Genomic DNA, 21,332 nt, shown 5'->3' on the forward strand with positions numbered 1-21,332 from the left:
CTGTGATTGATGGGAGGAAGTTCGGCTGCGATGACGAACTGTGATTGACGGTTGAAGACCCCGTCACTCTCCGCAGTGTTTGGCCCGCACCGTGTGATTGACAAGACCCCGCCTCGTGAGAATGACGACATGACGTCCCGCCCTTCCAAGGGGAGGGCGTTAGATCTGTGAATGACGGGAGGAAGCCCCGCCCCTCTGAATGGTCGGCGCGTGAATGACGATGTCCTGATCCGCCCCTTTCCGGGTACTACATCCCGCGTGAAGGGCGTCTTTTCATTTCTCGCCACGCCGTCGGCAGCAGCCTCAGGTTTGAATCTCGCATCTTACGGCTGTGATATCCCTAATCGAACGGCAGACCTGCAGGGGAAGCCCCCACTTGTCAGGTAATTGCTTCCGCGATGCTTTGGTTTCTCACTGAACCGTGCCTGTGACGTCATGGGAATAACGACGAATTGGTACCGGGATTGCTGTGATTGGCTCTCACTGGACCAATGAACAGAGGCGCTACTGTTGATTGGTTCTCCCGTTGGGCTTGTGGAAGCTGATGCTGAGGGTTGGGTGAGAGTTGCTGGAGGTATTCTGCACTTGGTCCCTCATTCTGAAAAGTCTGATAGGCTGTTAGCGCTTTAGAGTAGCGGACAGGGTGGGCTGAAGGGCCTGCTCTACATTTTAGATAGCTTGGGGAGAATCCCACGTCTTAGAGCCCATCACCGAAATGCACCCTCCTGCGGACATCACTTAAACACCAACAAATGTTACCGGATGTGTTTTCCCCTTTGGTCTCCAACATACCACAAGCCTTATTTCTGACTTTCCCCTGTTCTAATGAAAGTGTATTCTTTGGAAGCGTTGATAGATATTTTTTGCCCCGCAGTATTTTGCTTTTTTTATTTCAAACTTTCAGCACGAAGTATATTGGACTTTTGCATCATTCCAGTTAGGTACATTGACCTACTAATGTAAGACCTACAGATTCTGCCACGAGTGAGCTTGGTGATGCGCATGTGGTAATTTAGGAAATGGAATACTTCCTCTGCTATGTGTGTTCAACTTGTGTATGCTTCAGATGAATAGGTGAGGTTTTCAACGCTGTTACATTTTAAAAATATTATGCATCGGGGATTCCTGCATCAGTGCGGAGTTTCAATGTCTCAAGGATGCTTTGAGAGTACTTAAATTTTCTGTACCTAGTTTGGCCATCGTGGAGGTGAAGTAGTGTGGCCTTTTGTGAAATGTGTTTTTGATCATATGAACAGATTGATTCTCTGTTAAGGGCTGTAATTAGGATACAGGGATGTTAACCTGGGAGAATGCTGATGTTAATTCAGCATTGCTGATGATGGATTTGAATATTTTCAGGGATGGTAATGGTGATATTTCTCTTGTGTGTTGAAGGGCTTTACTCTATTCTTGTTTTAACCTATTCCTGGCCTATGAGTACTTGATGGTATCTATGGAGTGAACAATCCTTACTTTAACCTTCTTCCCGGAGAGTTTGATAGGGTAGTTAAGAAGGAGCTTATACAGCATCTTACACTTTCCATACCGGATGCAGCGATTCAGATCGACGGGCTTACTATACACCATCAGGATAGATCTACAGAATCTCAAAAGCAGGGGTGGAGGAGTATGGCCTCATTAATGCACAAATATATCAGATGCATGGCAACTCTGGCATTATTTTCTACAAAGCGAAACCCGATAGTATGAATGGCAGCAATGCTTTACTACCAGATGAGCTCAATGCCTTCTATGCACGCTTTGAAAGGGAGAACACAACTACAGCTGTGAAAATCCCTGTTGCACCTGATGACCCTGTGATCTCTGTCTCAAAGGCCGATGTTAGACTGTCTTTAAAGAGAGTAAACCCTTGCAAGGCAGAAAGTCCTGATGGAGTACCTGGTAAGGCTCTGAACACCTGTGCCAACCAACTAACGGGAATATTCAAGGACATTTTCAACCTCTCACTGCTACGGGCAGAAGTTCCCACTTGCTTCAAAAAGGCAACAATTATACCAGTGCCAAAAAGGAATAATGTGGGCTGCCATAACGACTATTGCCCGGTAGCACTCACATCGACAGTGCTGAAATGCTTTGGGAGGTTGGTTATGTCTAGACTGAACTCCTGCCTCAGCAAGGACCTGGACCCATTGCAATTTGCCTATTGCCACAGTAGATCAATGGCAGATGCAACCTTAATAACTCTCCACATGGCTTTAGACCACCTGGACACACAAACACCTATGTCAGGAGGCTGTTCATCGACTATAGCTCAGCATTTGATACCATCGTTCCCACAATCCTGACTGAGAAGTTGCAGAACCTGGGCCTCTGTACCTCCCTCTGCAATTGGATCCTCTACTTTCTAACCGGAAGACCACAGTCTGTGCGGATCGGTGATAACATGTCCTCTTCATTGACGATCAACACTGGCACACCTCAGGGTTGTGTGCTTAGCCCACTGCTCTACTCTCTGTTTACACATGACTGTGTGGTTAGGCATATCTCAAATACCATTTACAAATTTGCTGACAATACAACTATTGTCGGTAGAATCTCAGGTGGTGACGAGAGAGTGTACAGGAGTGAGATATGCCAAATAGTGAAATGGTGCCACAGCAACAACCTGGCACTCAACATCAGTAAGATGAAAGAACTGATTGTGGACTTAAGGAAGGGTAAGACAAAGGAACGCATACCAATACTCATAGAGGGATCAGAAGTGGAGAGAATAAGCAGCTTCAATTCCTGGGTGTCAAGATCTCTGAGGATCTAACCTGGTCCCTACATATTGATGTGGTCATAAAGAAGGCAAGACAGCAGCTATACTTTACTAGGAGTTTGGAGCAATTTGGCATGCCACAAATACACTCAAAAACTTTTATAGTTGTACAGTGGAGAGCATTCTGACAGGCTGCGTCACTGTCTGGTATGGAGGGGCTACTGCACAGGACTGAAAGAAGCTGCAGAAAGTTATAAATCTAGTCAGCTCCATCTTGGGCACTAGTCTACAAAGTACCCAGGACATCTTTAAGGAGCAGTGTCTCAGAGAGGCAGCGGCTATTATTAAGGACCTCCAGCACCCAGGGCGTGCCCTTTTCTTACTGTTATCATCAGGTAGGAGGTACAGAAGCCTGAAGGCACACACTCAGTGATTCAGAAACAGCTTCTTCTCTGCCATCTGATTTCTAAATGGACACGGAAGCTTTGGACACTGTGGTTCTGTTTTTGCTCATTTTTAATAATCTATTCAATATATGTAATTGATTTACTTGTTTATTTGTTATTATGTTCTATTTTATTTGTTATTATTTTTTTCTTTCTCTGCTAGATCATGTATTGCATTGAACTGCTGCTGCTAAGTTAACAAATTTCATGTCACATGCCGATGATAATAAACCTGATTCTGATTCTGATTCCTTGCAGCATTTTATGGGACATGGTGAGAAGAACTTATTCTTTATCTAGCCCATGATCCACAATGTATTAACCTGGTTATTGTATCTTTTTGTCAGTCTTATGAGGGCAGACCGAATCATGTTTTAAACCATATCTGCAGTATAGTCCCTCTGTTGTTGCAGCACTGAAATGAACAGCTTTCTTATCCTATACAGATGATAGACTGAAACCACGTGGAGGAGAAGGTGGAGAGGGATTGACCACATCAATCCTGTTAGCAATTTATGTTGGGGGAAAAAAAAGCTGCTGGAACTTAATTATTTGCTGATGGTATTTTACAATGTGCAAGCTTTTCGATTATTTAGTTTTATTCTCTTTTATTCAATTGTAGCAGTTTTGTCCATATTTTCAATATACTAGAAATCAGAAATAAAATAACACTTTAAATTTTGTTACCACTTTGTCTTTCAAAATCACTTTCAAAATGTCTGCTAGTTGAGTAAAATCATGGTGGATGAAACAGGTGATTTTGAGTATCATAAAGGAGTTTTCTTCACGGTGTTTGGTATAGAGAATGTGATTTCTATTATTATTCCATGTAATTGCCAGGATGTTGGATAGGAAAAGATTATCTCAGTCTAATTTTATTTTTGGGTAGCTGTTTCTATGACTCATGCAGCAGCTTTCACTCTGAATGTAGGCCTGCCAAATTTGGTTTTAGAACTGGTGATGATCTAAACATTTCTAACTGGAAATTTCCCAAATGATTTCATCTTCTCTTTGTTCCTTGGTAAACTCAACTGCAGAATGGCTCTCAAATGTTATAAAATATAGGTCTTTAGTATGAGGATACAAGTCTAAATTCAGATGGAAGCCAAAATATCAGGACAGTAGCTCAAAAGAAGTTGACAACACTTGTAACTAGAAGCATGCTATATGTTAAATTGATAAATATTAAAGATTGCTCCCATGCATTAATGTGGCCAATTCCATGTTCCTCTGGATGCAGTATGTTGGCTTGTAAGAGACTACAGATGCTAGAATCTGGTGGAAAAAGCAAACTGCTGGAAGAACTTGGCAGGTGTGCCGAATGTGTTGAGTTCACTGTTCATCAATTTGTATTATGTTGGTTCTGCTACTCCATCTTCTTCCTCTCTTCCTTCTTTTTGTCTTCTTCCTTTCCCACACTCCTGCCCTTGCACCACTCATGTTATATAAACCAGGAGAATCCAGAGGTGTCATATACTGAGCGGATTGCTACGATACAAAATTTTGCTATTAATTTGTTGCAGGTTCGGTCTGTATGAAAAGCTGTTCTGGAATTTTTAAGAAATAGGATCAGGAATTATTTGGTCCTTCAGTCCTATTCTACCATTCAATGTAATCACAGCTAATCATCGGTTTCAGTACCTATTTCTGTCTTTACCCGGGTCCTCTTGGCATTAATAATTGTATTTGCATCCTTCTTGAATTAATTTAATGACTTAATTCCACTTCATTTTGAAGTAAACCGTTGGAATGAAGGAATTTCTCCAGATATCTGTTCTGTATGGTGTGCACTTTATCCTGAAGCTGTCATTTCTGGTTCTGAACATACCTCCTGTACCTGGTCTTCAAGTCCTATTAGAATCTTATCGGTTTCCTAAAGATAACCTCTCATTCTCTAAATTCCATTGAATTATAGACATCACTGCCCAATTCTCTCTGTATTTCTCCATTCTGCCATCTCAGGCATCAGCCTACAAATCTTGTACTCCTCTGTGACAAAACAACACATAATGCTCTGGATGGGACACTGTATATTGCAGCAAAGCAGCCTTGCTCACCTACTGAATCTTATTACAGTGAAGGCCAACATACCATTTGTCTTGCTACTGGGCTGCATCTGAGCACTTGCTTTCAACAACTAGTGTACTAGAACACACGTCTCACTGAAACCTTTCCCAATGTATAAAAATGTAGATAATGTGGATAAATACTTTGAGATGATGGTCAAGGATTGCATCTGTAGCTTGCTGCCATCCAAACTGGACCCCCCTGCAATTCACCTATTGATACAATAGATTGACAGACGTTGCAATCTCCACTGCTCTACATCCCGTCCTTACACATCTGGAGAAGAAGGATGCTTATGTGATAATGCTGTTCTTGGACAGCATTCAACACCATAGTTCCATCCAGGCTTGACAGGAGGCTGAGACCTCGGCCTTGACTCTGCCTCGTCAAGTCAAGTCACTTCTTATTGCCATTTCAAGCATAACTGCTGGTACAGTACACAGTAAAAACAAGACATTTTTCAGGACCATGGTGTTACATGAAACAGTACAAAAACTGAACTGATCTACGTAAAAAACAACACAGAAAAAAACTACACTAGACTACAGACCTACCCAGGATTACATAAAGTGCACAAAACAGTGCAGGCATTACAATAAATAATAAACAAGACAATAGGGCAGTAAGTTGGTGTCAGTTCAGGCTCTGGGTATTGAGGAGTCTGATAGCTTGGGGGAAGAAACTATTACATAGTCTGGTCGTGAGAGCCCGGATGCTACGGTGCCTTTTCCCAGATGGCAGGAGGGAGTAGAGTTTGTATGAGGGGTGCATGGGGTCCTTCATAATGCTGTTTGCTTTGCAGAAGCAGCGTGTAGTGTAAATGTCCATAATGGCGGGAAGAGAGATGCCAGTGATCTCAACTGACTTCACTATCCGCTGCAGTGTCTTGCGATCTGAGATGGTGCAATTTCTGAACCAGGCAGTGATGCAGTTGCTCAGGATGCTCTCAATACAACCCCTGTAGAATGAGATGAGGATTGGGGGTGGGAGATGGACTTTCCTCAGCCTTTGCAGAAAGTAGAGACGCTGCTGGGCTTTCTTTGCTATGGAGCTGCTGTTGAGGGACCAGGTGAGATTCTCCACCAGGTGAACAGCAAGAAGTTTGGTGCTCTTAACAATCTCTACTGAGGAGCTGTCGATGTACAGCAGAGAGTGGTCGCTCTGTGCCCTCCTGAAGTCAACAACCATCTCTTTTGTTTTGTTCACATTCAGAGACAGGTTGTTGGCTCTGCACCAGTCCGTTAGCCGCTGCACCTCCTCTCTGTAAGCTGACTTGTTGTTCTTGCTGATGAGACCCACCATGGTCGTGTCATCGGCGAACTTGATGATGTGGTTCGAGCTGTGTGTTGCAGCACAGTCATGGGTCAGCAGAGTGAACAGCAGTGGACTGAGCATATAGCCCTGGGGTCCCCTGTACTCAGTGTGATGGTGTTGGAGATGCTGCCTCTGATCCGTGTAGCTGGATCCTGGATTTCTTGTAAGATCGCCAGCAGGTGGTAAGAGTGGGCTCCCTCATCTTCACCCCTCTGACTCTCAATACAGGAGCACCTCAGGGCTGTGTACTGAGTCCCCTCCTTTACTCCCTGTGTACCCATGCCTGTCTTGCCACCCACAGCTCCAATCTGCTAATTAAATTTACCGACGACACCACATTGATTGGCCTTGTCTCAAACAATAAACTGGTGGCCTACAGGGAAGAAGTCATCTCTCTGACACAGAGGTGTCAGGAAAACAACCTCTCCCTCAATGTCGCAAAAACAAAGGAGCTGGTTGTAGATTACAGGAGGAATGGTGATGGCATTGATATCAATGGATCTTAGGTTGAGAGGGTAAACAGCGTCCATTTCCTCAGCATCCACATCACCGAGGACCTCGTGGTCTGTACACACCAGCTGTGTGGTGAAAAAGGCACAACTGCGTGTCTTTCACTTCAGACGGTTGAGGAAGTTTGGTATGGGCCCCCAAATTCTAAGAATTTTCTACAGGGGCACAATTGAGAGCATCCTGACTGGCTGCATCACTGCCTGGTATGGGGACTGTATCTCCCTTATTCGCAGGGCTCTGCAGAGAGTGCTGCAGAAAGCCCAGCGCATCTGTAGTTGTGAACTCCCCTTAATTCCAGACATTTACGAGGAAAAGTAAAGTCAATTGAATTCATTCATAATCTATCCTTTTGTTAATAAAAACACAAAAAGAATAACCCAACACTGATCCACATTGTATTGATTTTGCCTTGGAATTAGGCACACACCTCACTTTGGAGCTGCTTTGCATTCTGGCAATTTCCATTCCCCCATAACAAATCATTCTTGAATATCATGACTAGCCAGCTACTGAACTCCATGGCACTCCTGTGGGCCACCTGGATTAAAAAAAACTATTTGTTCTGTGAATAATGATTTATTTGTACAACTTGTCTTCTGTGCATTGGTTGTCAGTCTTTGTTTATCTAGAGTTCTTCATAAACTCTATATTATTTCTTTGTTTTTCCCTGTCAGTACCTGCAAGAAGATAAATCTCAGGGCAGTATATGGTGACAATCATGTGGCAGGAGTTCAGCGCATAAAAGCATGCCAGAATGGCCAAGAAGTTTAGTTGTAGTTCAGATCAAACATCAGAATGGGGAAGAAGTGTGACCTAAGTGAATTTGACTAGTATGATTGTTGGTGCCAGATTCGGTGGTTCAGGTATCTCAGAAACTTCTTCTCTTCTGGGATATTCACACGCAGCAGTCTGTAGAATCTACAGAGAATGGTACGTAAAACAAAACAAAAAAAAAAACATCCACTGAGCAGCAGTTCTGTGAGCGAAAATGTCTTCATAATGCGAGAGGTCAGAGGAGAATGGGCACGCAGGTTCAAGCTGACAGAGAGGCAACAGTAACTCTAATAACCATACATTACAACAGTAGCATGTAGAAGAACAGCTCTGAATGCACAACGTGTCTAACCTTGAAGAGGATGGGCTACAGCAGCAGAACATCAGACTGCGTTCCACTTCTGTACCTAATAAAGTGGCCTTGAGTATATACATACTTTGATAATAAATTTACTTTGCCTTTGACTTTGAGATAATAAACCTGATTTTGAGCTCCATGGGCTGAAATGGAGTTCATGTTATCTGTGTTGGTCATGGGCTTAGTTGGGATCTATAATGCATTGTATACAGTGTTAGGGCATATTCTGGAGTTGGGGTATATTGCAAATATTAACTTCAGCAAACTATCTTTAGACTTGGATTATAGGTTACATTTAAAATGCAGCCCTAGACAATGGTTTCCTGGAGCTGTGGACACCAGTTATTTGAAAACCAGATAATTCTGATTAAAGTTCATTCTGCATGTCTGAAGTGTGGGTGCAAAGAAGGTGTGATAATTATATGCAATTCAAAGGAAGCATTGTACCTATGTGTTGTACCTATGGAATTGTTCTACTGCTACCTTTGATCTTTAGCATATAAAATGTCATTTAATATTGGGTCGAGCAGGCCTCTCCCTCCAAGAGTGTCTCATTGTTGAATAAAACACTTCTGTATGCACTAGCTTCAGTGTCTGTCCTGTGACTTTGTTCACTTTACAACATTCAGCATCATTGTCATCTCCACCTAGTGGCTTGGAAACTGCATCACAGGCACTAATCTTGGAGATGTTCTGCAGAGAGAGAGTTTTTCAAAATGACGTGTCATCGAATGATTCTAAGAATGCCATATATCCTTGTTCAGAAATTTATGTGATAAAATATTGTTTTGCAGGCTTTGAAGGTATATCAGTACTCTGAAAGGTGGTTGTTACTCTGTTTCAAGGATGGCTGATATTTCAGGTGAGTCAAGCATTCTACAGCATGGCATTGTGAGAGCCAAGTTTTGAAGGTTCTGCGGTCTTTCAGGTTTTGGTGCATGTGACCGCTCTCGCCATTAGCTTCTGGGACAAAAGGTCACCTTTCTTGGCTTTCAGGTTTAATCTCAAATTTGGAAGCACGTTTCCTGCACCTGTCTAAAGATTCTGTGTTAGCACTTTAGGGTGTGGATGCTTTCCTAGTTTTATTTAGATTTTAGGGGGAGTTATGCTACTCACTAAGGTGTGAATTGAGAATTTTGAACTGAGGGCATAAGAAGTCAGCCGAGTGGTTTCCGGAGCCTGTTCCATGTTCAGTGGGATTCTGCTGATCTGACCTTTGCTCCCAACGACATTCTACTGCCAGATTCCCGGTGACCGTGATCCTCCTTTAATCTGAAATGCTTCCTTCTGTAGCCACAATGAGGTAGAGAATTCCCACCCTTTGAGAATTGAAATTCATTGAGTGTGGGAAGAGACTGTTCGGTCCGTCAAATCCATGCTAACAATCAATTACCCATTTACACTAGCCCCATTTTATTCAGCCTCTGTTCCCATCAACTCTCCCCAGATTATACCATTCACCCACACACTTGGGGCAATTGTAAAGAGGCCAAGTAACTGTGTGATCTGCATGACTTTGGGAGGAAACCCATATGGTCACTTGACGAGTGTGCACATTCCACACTGAACAGAGGTCAGGACTGAGCTGCCAGCAGGAGCCAAATGGCAGCATCTGAAGTCTACCTCAAGCAATTATTTTCTGGTTTCATTACAACTGATGGTGTAACACTAGTATACTATGCCACCTCTCCTTATTGTAGCCACCAGTGGTTAATCTCCCTGGTTATTAGGAAAAATTTTATGACAAACCTCAGGCTCCTATGACTGTGGCTAGAAAGGTTCGGATTCATTTATTTATCACACATACATTGAAACTTACAGTGAAATGTATTGTTTGTGTTAACAACAACTTGTGGCGGCGCAGTCCACAAATGTGGCCACACATTCTGGTGGCTACATAGTTTGCTTGGCAGGACAACACAAAGCACTACAGGCAACAAAACAACAGCAAAACCTGCCCTTTTTCTCCCTCCTGCCCAGCCACACACTGTCTCCAACCCCAGGGCAGGCCTCTGGTCTTCAGGGTTTGGCCATTGGGTTTGACTTCTGGAGTTCCAATCAACCTTTGTGTTTCAATCTTTGGTGTGAAATTCTGCGTAGGTGATTGGCTGGAGCACCCTTGTTCCATCTCCACAATCCCATTCCCTTCTTTTGAGGATTGGATCTTGGACCATAGGGCTGGTTAATGTTCCATTTGTAGCCAATAAAGAGACTCCAGTCTGAATAGTACAAGATAATATCAGCCCTGTGTTCTGGAGGTAAAAACAGTAGAACCCTCATGCTTTAAATGCCCAACTCCTCATGGAACTCTCTCAAATTCCAGGAATGTCATTTGAGTACCACAAACATATGTCTAAAATGCGGCCTTGTGCTTACAACTAATCGTTGATGTAATTAGACGGAAGAAACATCTTTGTTTCCTTTTTGATACTGTTTAATTGAAGTGGAGGAGAAGACATTCTTATTCCCCTTAGAATTTGTTAAACTCCAATTCTGAAGTCTCTTGTCTCACATGGAGTCAGTGATAAAATAAAAATGAGTCAATCATACTGTACTCCCATTATCTCATGATATTCGAACAAACTGTTGTCTTTGCCCAAAACAATACAACAAAATGTTGTGTACTGCGCATGTTCCATTGTTAGACTCAGATTTATTTATCACATGTACATCCAAACATACAGTGAATTGCATCATTTGTGTTAACAACCAACTCAGTCAGCAATGTGCTGGGGGCTGTTTACTTTGGAATTTCTTGGTTTTTTTTCCCACATAAAGGGGGCTACTGCAAATGGCAAATTCTCTTCAAACTCCAAGGCTATTCTCACCACCACTGCCACCATCCTCTCTGGCTGCCCACTCAGTCTAGGCATCCAGTAGGAATGGGAGTATCTGTCAGCAGCTTGTCTCCAAGTAATGTCCCCGTGTCTTTGTAGTCTGTTTCATTGCAAAAGATGGAATAACATGACTATTTTAGTTTGAAAGTTGCTCTATGTGTAGATTTGCAGGAGGAACTGATGTTGATTGACAGTGAGATGAAGACCTTGGAGGTCCAGATACAAGAGCTACTGGAAAAGCAGCAGGCCCTGCAGGAGAGGAAGCAGCGATTAAGCAAAAAACTAAAGAAACTGAGGGGGGATCATGAGGCGGGATCCAGCACTGCACCAGAGGCATCTGCTGAGGACTGGGACAAGAAAGGTATGGTGAACTGGGATCTGGCCCACTTTCTTCTGAATGTTAGCAGAGTCTTTGCACTAATGTGGTGGCTTGCATTGGCCCAAGGGATATTCCCCACCCTCCCTTCCAATTAATTGTGATGTTAATGAGGGCAATTGAAGTTGTACACCTGGATTTTCAAATATCATTTTAGGCTACATCCACACTACACTGGATAAATCCGTAACCGAAGCTTTTTCTCTTTGTTTTTACAAACACTGGCAGACGGCAGCGTGCTATTTCATTGTTTTCTTGAATGCTACCTAACAATTTCAGAACAGACAACAACGAGACTGAAGCCAGAAGAGTTAGAAATGTACTCACCAAATACTTTGACTCATAACTTACTGAATAAATAAGTATACTCACTTTGCCCTGTTTTCTGTCCTCGCTCATATGAAGGTGGTTTACCTATTTATGCAAGCACTTCTCTGACAATGGACGTGTAACAGCCTAATGTAACATTGTATGGAAATACAAAATAACACTGATGCAGACATGTTTTATACATTTAACAAGGGGCTTTATTAATGCAACAGAGTTAGTCAGTTTTTCAATGTTCGTCGTCAGCCGGGTCAATCTGTCTATGAACTCCCTGTCGGTTGCCTCCGTACGCTCCTGTATTTGTTTTTTAAAAAAACTTTTAAGTTCTCCTGCGCGACAGCCAGCAGCTGTCTGTCGTTTTAAGTTTTTCTAGTCTGTAACTACACAAATGCACACTTTCACACCGAGATTCGACACCAAACAGGTTGCTTGTTTTCGGTAGTGATGTCCTGCGCATGCGCAGTAGGAGGAGATTCGCCAAAATCTCCGTTTCAATGTAAACAGAGATACTTTTAAAAACGCAAAGTGTGGACGCCTATTGTTTTTACGCGAAACCGGCTTATCCGGTCTAGTGTGGATATAGCCTTAGATGATGGCAATAATGAAATAAAACAGTGGGAATAGTCAGCAGATTAGGCAGATCTGCAGAGAAGAAAGAGTTAATGTTGTACATCAATGACTTATCAGCGCAATACACTTTTTGATGGTATTCCCCTTGATATCAATCATTAGCCTATTTCTTTCTCCATGGATATTGCTTTAGAACAGAGATGAGGAGCAAATTCTTTTGCCAAAGGTTGGTGAACCTGCAACTCATTGCCACAGACAGGTGTGGAGGGCGTCATTGGGTATATTTAAAGCAGAGACTGGTAGGTTGTTATTAAAGAAGGGTGTCAGAGGTTCAGGGGAGAAGGCAAGAGGATAGGGTTAAGAGGGATAATAAATCAGCCATAACTAAATGGTGAAATGGCTATGATGGACCATATGGCCTAATTCTGCACCTGTGTCTTGTGGCCTTGAGCTGTCACCACCATTTTCTGCTTTTATTTCAGCTTTCCAGCATCATTAGATTTTTGCTTTTTAGTTAGATATTTGCAACATTGGATAAAAGGAGTAGTGGAAACGTGGTACAAAATTGGCTAACAATGTATTTAACGAATATTGTGAGAAGTAGCCTTTTCTCAGCTAGGGAAAGGTGGATGGTGGCATTTCTCAAGACTCGGTAGTAGAGCCCCCATAGTCTTCATTTGATGAGTTGGGAATTCAAAACATGGATTTTTAATTTTCGGAGACCATGAAATTTGGAACGGTGAGAACTCGAAAGGCATTTGAGAAGCTGATGAAGTGGGATTGGAGCAAAAACACTGAGCGAATCCATCTCAGTAGGGCAAATAAAGTGCATGTTAAAAGATGTAAATTTGAAGGTGCCTGCAAGGTTTTTAAAGAGAGCTTGGGAAACAACAGCCCCAACCTGTTTAAAGGAAGCTCATTACACAGTGAGTGGTGGGTGTGTGGAATGCCCTCCTGCCAGGCATAGAGGCAGATACACTAGGGGGCTTTTAAGTGTTACGTATTCAGGCAACAATAAATATATGAGTTTGGCAAGGGTTTTTATAACAAACAACATGTTTATTAAACACTGAAAACAAACCCCCCCCAAAAGCAAACAAACACTAACGTAACTGGAAATCAGCTGCTGTGAGGCAGCTTAAACAGTTCTTAAAGCGATGCAACTCAAACAGTTCTTAAACGTAGTATTGCCAAAAGTTCAAAATGCTCACAGTCCATTTAAGGGAGAGACTTTTTAAGACGATTTAAATTCTCTTTCACGTTGTTTTGCTTCGATTCCTGACGTCGAACTTTTCCCACGAAGAATTTACGAAACAAAATGAAACGGCTTAAAGGCACTGACCTTTCCTTTATCACACTGTCCTCAATCTTCTGCTATCCCGCAGAGATTAACACGAGAACAGTCCACGAATTCCTTTCGAATAAGGAATAAATAAGGTCGAACCAGTTTCACCGTCGTAAATCGATTCTCCTCGATCTTTAACTCCCGAACTCCGATCTTCACTCTCCACTGATTTCTGAACTAGCAGTATTGTAAAGAAACTGCTGGCAATGACCTTTTAAACTTTAGGCATTAGATAAAAACTTCATCCTTCAACTAAACTGCGTCATCACATTAAATCACTAAGTGGCATGAAGTCAACTTGGCAAATCCAGCCACGAACTGCCCCTCCTCACAGGGTGGGGTCTTCCTTTTATAACCTGTAAAAAAAAACCTGTCACATGATCTCTACTGGCAGGAAAATGACATCACTCCACCATCACAAGACCATTACCTCAAGTCCAGTATAGCTTCAACTCCAGTCACGTGACAAGGGTACCACTGTCATGTGTCACGAGTACGTAACGTAAGAAACTTACATGGGCATATGGATGATAGAAAAAATAGAGGGTTTTTTTGGAGGAAGGTTAGCTTCATCTTAGATTAAATTATTAGTACAATATCATGGGCCAAAGAGTCTGTAATGTGCTGCAGTGTTCTGTGTAAAAAGAGCAGGACTCAGTGTGTTTAAAGGGAGTACTGGAAACTGGGCACTGGTATACGTAAAGGGAGTACAGGACAGGTGGCCCCTGTGTACTGAAAAAGAGAACTAAAAAATGGGGTATCAGTTTGTTTAATGGAAGCACAGGAAAGATGGTCCAAGTGTGTGTTAAAGGAAGCATGGAAATCAGAGTGCTGGCAAGTTTAAAAGGAAGGTGGGAAGCATTACCTGCTGATTAATTCCAGAACTGTCATAGTTTCCAATCAATTGGAAAGCAGTATATCAGAGTATTCCTGTGTCCAGGTTAGTCTCATCAAAGCCTTCACAATTTTCGCACTATATCATGAGTGGACAGATAGTTCATTTGGATAACGTACCTACCTACTATTGTATCCCCGGCTAGATTTTCCATGGTCTCAGAAAGTTGATGAGGTATTGAAGAATGTGTTCAAGCTACAGTCGTTCCGACCTCTGCAGCTTCAGGCCATCAATGTCACCATGGCAGGGAAGGATCTGTTCCTGATAATGCCTACTGGTGGTGGGAAGAGCTTGTGCTATGAGCTGCCAGCTGTCTGCTCCCCTGGTATGTATATTTACTGCCTTTGCTGAGAAATTGCATTTCTCCTTTTGTTTTGGCCACAAGAAAAACATCATTTTGTGTAGTGCCAGTGTCAAATCAGATCCTCTGAAGAAAAAGATCCAGAATTAGTGTGTTCCTCTCCCAAAAAAAGGGTTAAATCATGATACGTGTGGATCCTGATGGAAATGCTTCCAGCTTCCAGAGATGTTGGATCATCTCTGCCCTTGAGAAACCAACATGGGGCAATTGAACTTGGAGGCAGTGGTTCTTTCCACAACGCTGTAACTTATGCTGCAAACCAAAATGGGAAGTGCCTATGTTGTAAATTATTTTGAGTTTTGGTTTTGAGTTTTTGGTTATTTTGAGATGTGATTCTTATTTTTTTTCTCTCTACTTACACTATTCTTCAATATGTTCATCTCAAGCTGATAGTTACTGCACACATCGGGGGAACTAACCTGAAAATGTGACAAAGACTTTCTATGGCACCTTTTCAAATCCTCGGGATGTTTCTGAACTCTTCAGATACGATGAATTATTTTTGAGGTTTTGCCACAGTTATGCAGACAAAAATGGCAGCCAGCTTGCTTATAGTTGGAGTTCATAAAACCCCAGATAATAAACACAAAAGATTTTGCGTATGCTGGAAATCCAGAGTAACACATACACTTGAAGGAAGCCAGCAGGTCAGGCAGCATCTATGGAAAGGGATAAAGAGGCGACATTTCAGGCCAAAACCCTTCATTAGGATTGGAAAGCAAGGGAGAAGAAGCCAGAATAAGAAGGTGAGAGGAGCAGGTGATAGTTGAAGCCAGGTGAGGCTGAAGGTGGGTGAGTGGGAAGGGGGAATGAAGTGTGAAGCTGGGAGGTAATAGGTGGAAAGGGCTACAGAAGAAGCAATCTGATAGGAGAGGAGAGTGGACCATGAGGAGAAAGGGAGGGAGGGAGGATAGGGGTGTGAGGAGAAGAGAATGGGTAAGAGGGGTGCCAGTATGGGGATGGAAAATGAGAGGAGAGGAAAGGGAGGAGAAATTACCAGAAGTATCACATTGCATCACATTGGAGGCTGCCCAGGTGGAATATGAGATTTGCTGCTCCAACCTGAGAGTGGCCTCATTGTGGCAGTAGATGAGGTCATGGATCAACATGTTGGAATGAGAATAGAAAGTAGAATTAAAATGGATGGCCACTGGGAAATCACACCTGTGTGGTGGATCGATGAGGGTGATCGATGAAGCGATCCCCGATCAACATTGGGTCTTCCTGATGTAGAAAAGTCTGCACTGATTGCAGTAGATAAGCACGATAGATCTGAAGGTGAAGTGTTGCCTCAGCAGGAAAGATTGTTTGCTGGTGAGGGAGGAAGTGAAGGGACATGTGAGGCATTTTCCTGCTTACTGGGATAAGTGCTAGGAGAGCAATCCCTGCAGAAAGGGGAGAATAGGGGAGGGAAAGATGTGCTTTGTGGTAGGATCCTTGCAGAAACCCAAGATAATCCATTTTTGAGGGATGCACATTAGCCAAGATGCTGGCAGAATGCTCCTAAATTCCTTGTGTAGCAGTATGGGATATTTTATCTACAGTTGTCATATATGAAAATCCTCTGTGTAATGTCCCATTCTACATCAGGCACTTCTGCCAGTGCAGCCCTGAGTATGAAATGAAAAATATCAGCCAAGTCCCTGAAGTAAAGCTTTGAACACGTGATCCTCAAATTCAATAGCTAAAGTAATTCTGCTGAGCAAAGTTTACTCCACAGCCAGAAAAATCATATCAATTTAATAGGTTTAACTGTTAAAATAAATGTGTGGAGATTTTAATCTTTTTAGTAACGAGACTTCCAGCACTGTTTCTGAGTAACACCTGATTTACAACTAAATTTGTTTTTGTGGTGGTTCCTCATTTGTTTCTTTTCATTGACACAATTATACAGCAGAACTGAGGTGCATGTTTCACATATCAACTATCCAAGTATACTCTGAAGCTAGCCACATTAATTGAACAAACCTTGGTGAGATAGATTTGGTGAAACTGCTGGCCTTTAGTTGGTGAGCCTTCTATTAATCTTTGACAATTTTAAGGTTGTTTTTTTTAAATTGTTTTATTTATTTTAATGTATTTAATTATTTTTAATTTTTGAATATAATTTCAAAAAATCATGTTAAATGTTACAGTCATCATACTTTTTGAATATTCATTAATTCAGAGACTGAAGCTCCACTCCCAGGTTTTGACTTCTGACAGAGCCTTTAAGTTAAGGCTTGAGCATTTAGCACTTTGCCCGTTTATACTTGGTTGCAGTTGAGCTCTTGTTGCCTGGCCTCAGAGTTCAGAGGTCAGTGAGATAAGTCTTCTGCACTCCAGCTGGCTGAGGGCAGGCTGGTGGGGAGGGTGAGTGGTGATCAGATTTAGCACGATCTGGCCCAGTGTAATGTTGATGAAGAAATGCTCAGGAACTGCAGTATATTAAAAGTTGGCCGGAGGGAAATAATGGCTTATTTGTTTGATTAGGATTCACTTTGGTAATCTGTCCACTGATCTCATTGATGGAAGATCAATTAATGGTTCTTGAACAATTGAACATCCCCTCCACCATGGTGAATTCCAGCAGCACAAAGGTAAGAAAGGTCTGCATTTGTTTAACATCTTCAGATACTCAGCTTAAGGATCTGAAGATGCATCACAGTCTAGGAAGGAGTTGTTTTTTTTAAGAAAGGTGGTTATAGTGCCAATGTAGAATAAACACAGTAGTTCAATTGACACACAAGGTCCTATGGACACCAGAAGTAATAGAATGGAAAGAACCATGATGTCAGCAACTTCTAGTGAGTCTACATGTATATTTAAATACATCGATCTGGAGTTTGCTGTGTGAGGCTCTACTCATCACTAATTCTGGTCTTCTAGTACCTCTCCAACTTGCACTGTGTTGCACAGAATAAGGAGAAATTCCAGTGTCAGGGTATACACTAAACTCCACAGCAAGTGTTAGGATGTGTCCGTTCCAATATGCCTGAATTATTGCAAATTAACTTTTCTGGTACTGAAAATTAACTTTTACACATCTTATTAATGCATATTTTAGTTAGTGATGAAAATAAAACATGATCTTAAAATTCCTTTTTATTCTATTTAATTTCTCCCTCTATAATTTATTTATTTTTAACATTTCTGTATTTGAATTGAAGTTGCATTTAATATTCAAATTTTTTGATTCAGACTTTGCACTATGATTTTTCAGATCCTTAATCCTCTGGTTAATTTAGGAAATTGCCCTTTTCATAGTGTTCCCAGATACCCTTTTGAGAGTTAAGATTAAATTAAAAACACTGCAGATGCTAGAAGTCAGAAACAAGGGTAGAAAAGGCTGGAAGCTCTTAGCAGATCAAGGCGGCATCTGTAGAGAGAGGAAATGAGTTAATATTTCACATTAAACACCTTTGGTCAAAACTAAGTTTGGATGACAGTTCTGCTGAACGGTCTCCTACTACCTATTTCTGGTATTTTCTGTTTGAAGTATTTGAGGCAGTGGATAGCAGTAATTTCCCAAGCATAACCTCTCAGAAGATGTGAGTGCAACAAATGTCCAGTTCATTGGTTCATACTGAGAGAATGGTTGATTGGTATTGGTTAACTGAAACACTCGGCAATCCACGCCTTTTCTTCCAATTTTGTAATTTATTTTTTTACAGCTATTAAAAATCAAGGGGATTGTGAACAAACAACTTGTAGCATACTTCTGATCTTAGTATTGTTTTGTTTGACATGGTTAATATTGTTTAGTCCATTCAGAGGGGCTTTTCCATTTATCATTAACTGTGATCTTAAACCTAGTCTGAAGCATTTAGATATGCAGCCACTCATGATACAGAGGTGGTGCAGTGTATATCCTTGCACTTCAAAGCCATGTTGTAGACTTACACAGCATGGAAACAGGCTTGATGCCCCAACTTGTCCATATCCAGCCCATTTACCCGTGTTTAACTCGTATCCCACTAAGCATTTTCTATCCATCAGTATTTGTATTGATTTGTCAGTATCTGTGGATGCTGTACATAAATATAATAATTGTTTGATTTTGGACATATTAATAAGGTGAACTGACTTAAAAGACCTTTCCAAACTATCAGGCTACTTGAAGGAAACCATAGTGAATAATGAGTTTTAACAGAGCCATCCCAAGCAACCTTCTGCAGGCACGCATAGCTGTAGCTATGAAGGATCTATGTCCTGGGTTCTGCTTTAAGCTCGTCCGTCCCGATCCTTCTGAACTGCTGTTGAGAGTTCTCCCTTTAGTTATAGCATCCACTCTTGTAGTAGAAGCACTCTATGTGGCAGGTACTGTATTTAACAAATCTCTTTGTTTTAAAAATAATCTCATCCACAATCTCTTGTAAGATGCTGAATGCTGGCAGCTGGAAGAACTGGCAATAGATCAGTCGCACAACTGTGGAACTGACGCTGTGCAGAGCCACGGTTCTGTTCTGTGAACCTCACAACTGAAGATTGCAATCTTATGGGACAGTATAATGGTGGCCTGTGCCATTGTGTTAAAATTACTAAAATGTACATAAGCCATTTCAAGGCTGTGATCTGAAGTGAGAGAACATAGAACGGTAGAGTACTAGACCTTTCAACCCATGATGTTGTACTCTACAACAAAACCAATGACTCCATTTAAATCTAATCTTTCTTCCCTGTGCATTGACCATATCCCCCTTCTCTGCATATTTATGTGCCTATGATGTTTGAGTATCATAAAGATGAATTTCCAACTGCGGTTGAGGATTTGTCTTGCTCGACTTTCATATTTTGTAAGTGAGTACTCTACCCAATCCTGGTGATATTTAGCTCGACAGTATTTTTGTTAATGCTCTTTTTGACAGGAACATGTAAAGTGGGTCCATGATGAGATGCTCAACAAGTCCTCCAAGCTGAAGCTCCTGTATGTGACCCCAGAGAAGATCGCTAAAAGTAAAGTCTTCATGTCTAAGCTGGAGAAGTCTTATCAAGCAGGTTGCCTGACGCGTATTGCTGTGGATGAAGTTCATTGCTGTAGTCAGTGGGGTCATGATTTCAGACCAGGTAAGGAGCATTGATCTGATCAAGCAGTGTAAAATAAGTCCTGGATTGTGTGCCTGTTGATGGATTATTTCAGTTTAACCAACAGCAGGAATAAGAAAATTAATCCAGACTTTAAGAGAGATAGATGTTGGTTACAGTTGTTCTCTCAGAAGGCTTGTCGTAGTGATGCATCTCTATGTTTGGACAGCATACTGGCACAACTAGTCCAGCTGATCACTCACAGCTCCAGTGACCCAGGTTCAGTCCTGACCTCTGTGGTCTGTGTGGAGTTTCCACATTCAATTTAGGATGGTCCAAGCTTACTAAGAGGGTAAAAGTAAAATGGCACCAGTAGAATGTTGTAAAAGTTCCTTCAGTGTCTTGGGTACCCATGTACAAGTTAAATTTCCTCTTCAAGGCCACCACAAACATGAAGAAAATGACAGAAAAGGAGGGGTAATTAGTGAGATTAGCCTCTTTGGGTCATAACAATCAAGATTCTGTAAATAACCATCCTTGCCAGATTCAGAAGCAGACAAAAGGATTGCTGGCAAGAGGTTAGCAGGGACATTTACAGTGATTAAAATCCTTGGGAATTAGATTTTAATAAGGAACTGCGTTGTTGTCAGGGCTACACTTCGATGAAATTGAGATATCTACTTGCACCATCTTGTAAGTAGATTAGCATGTATAATGACCAGTTTTAAAAGGTATGTGAAATGATGCAATGAATCATTGTGCTGCCATTTTTGATCGAGCTCCCAGGTAGATTTGAAACAATTCTTTTTGAATTCTATTAACTAATTTTACACTCTGTGGCCACTTTGTCAGGTACACCTGTACACCTCACTAATGCAAATATCTAATCAGCCAATCATGTGGCAGCAACTCAGTGCATAAAAGTATGCAGACATGGTCAAGAGGTTCAGTTGTTCTTTTGACCAAACATCAGAATGAGGAAGAAATGTGATCTGAGTGACTTTGCCCATGGAATGATTGTTGGTACCAGGCTGGGTTGTTTGAGTATCTCAGAATCTGCTGATCTCCTGGGATTTTCATATATATCATTCTCTAGAATATACAGAGAATGATGTGAAAAAAATCCATTGAGTGGCAGTTCTGTGGGCAAAAACATCTTGTTAATGAGAGGTCAGAGGAGAATGGCTAGACTGGTTCATGCTGACAGGAAGGTGACAGTTACTGAAATAACCACATGTAACAACAGTGCTGTGCAGAAGAGCATCTCGGAATGCACAACACGTTAAACCTTGAAGTGGGTAATCTGCAGCAGCAGAAGATATTGAACATACACTCAATGGCCACTTTATTAGGTACTGAAGGGACCTATTAAAATGGCTACAAAGTGTATTTTGAAGGCAAGTACTTTAAACAAATAACTAAACTA

At 41.7% G+C, this 21,332-nt stretch overlaps 1 protein-coding gene across 2 annotated transcripts in view; it reads left to right on the forward strand.

Moving 5' to 3' along the window:
* The first annotated feature begins 202 nt into the window (after window positions 1-202).
* Window positions 203-21,332, forward strand: part of recql (RecQ helicase-like) — a 46,178-nt gene continuing 25,048 nt past the window's right edge. Inside the window, exons 1-6 of one of the 2 annotated variants that reach the window (XM_059987646.1) lie at window positions 203-383; window positions 8,986-9,053; window positions 11,192-11,389; window positions 14,687-14,866; window positions 17,375-17,481; window positions 19,750-19,948. In XM_059987646.1, the coding sequence (XP_059843629.1) occupies window positions 9,038-9,053; window positions 11,192-11,389; window positions 14,687-14,866; window positions 17,375-17,481; window positions 19,750-19,948 (700 nt within the window). In that variant the 5' untranslated portion in view covers window positions 203-383; window positions 8,986-9,037. Of the gene's footprint in view, window positions 384-572; window positions 1,075-8,985; window positions 9,054-11,191; window positions 11,390-14,686; window positions 14,867-17,374; window positions 17,482-19,749; window positions 19,949-21,332 lie in introns of those variants that run through there. The other variant, XM_059987647.1, reaches the window with a different exon arrangement.

Source organism: Hypanus sabinus, chromosome 13 (assembly GCF_030144855.1).
Source record: "Hypanus sabinus isolate sHypSab1 chromosome 13, sHypSab1.hap1, whole genome shotgun sequence".
In the NCBI taxonomy this organism is placed as follows: domain Eukaryota; kingdom Metazoa; phylum Chordata; class Chondrichthyes; order Myliobatiformes; family Dasyatidae; genus Hypanus; species Hypanus sabinus.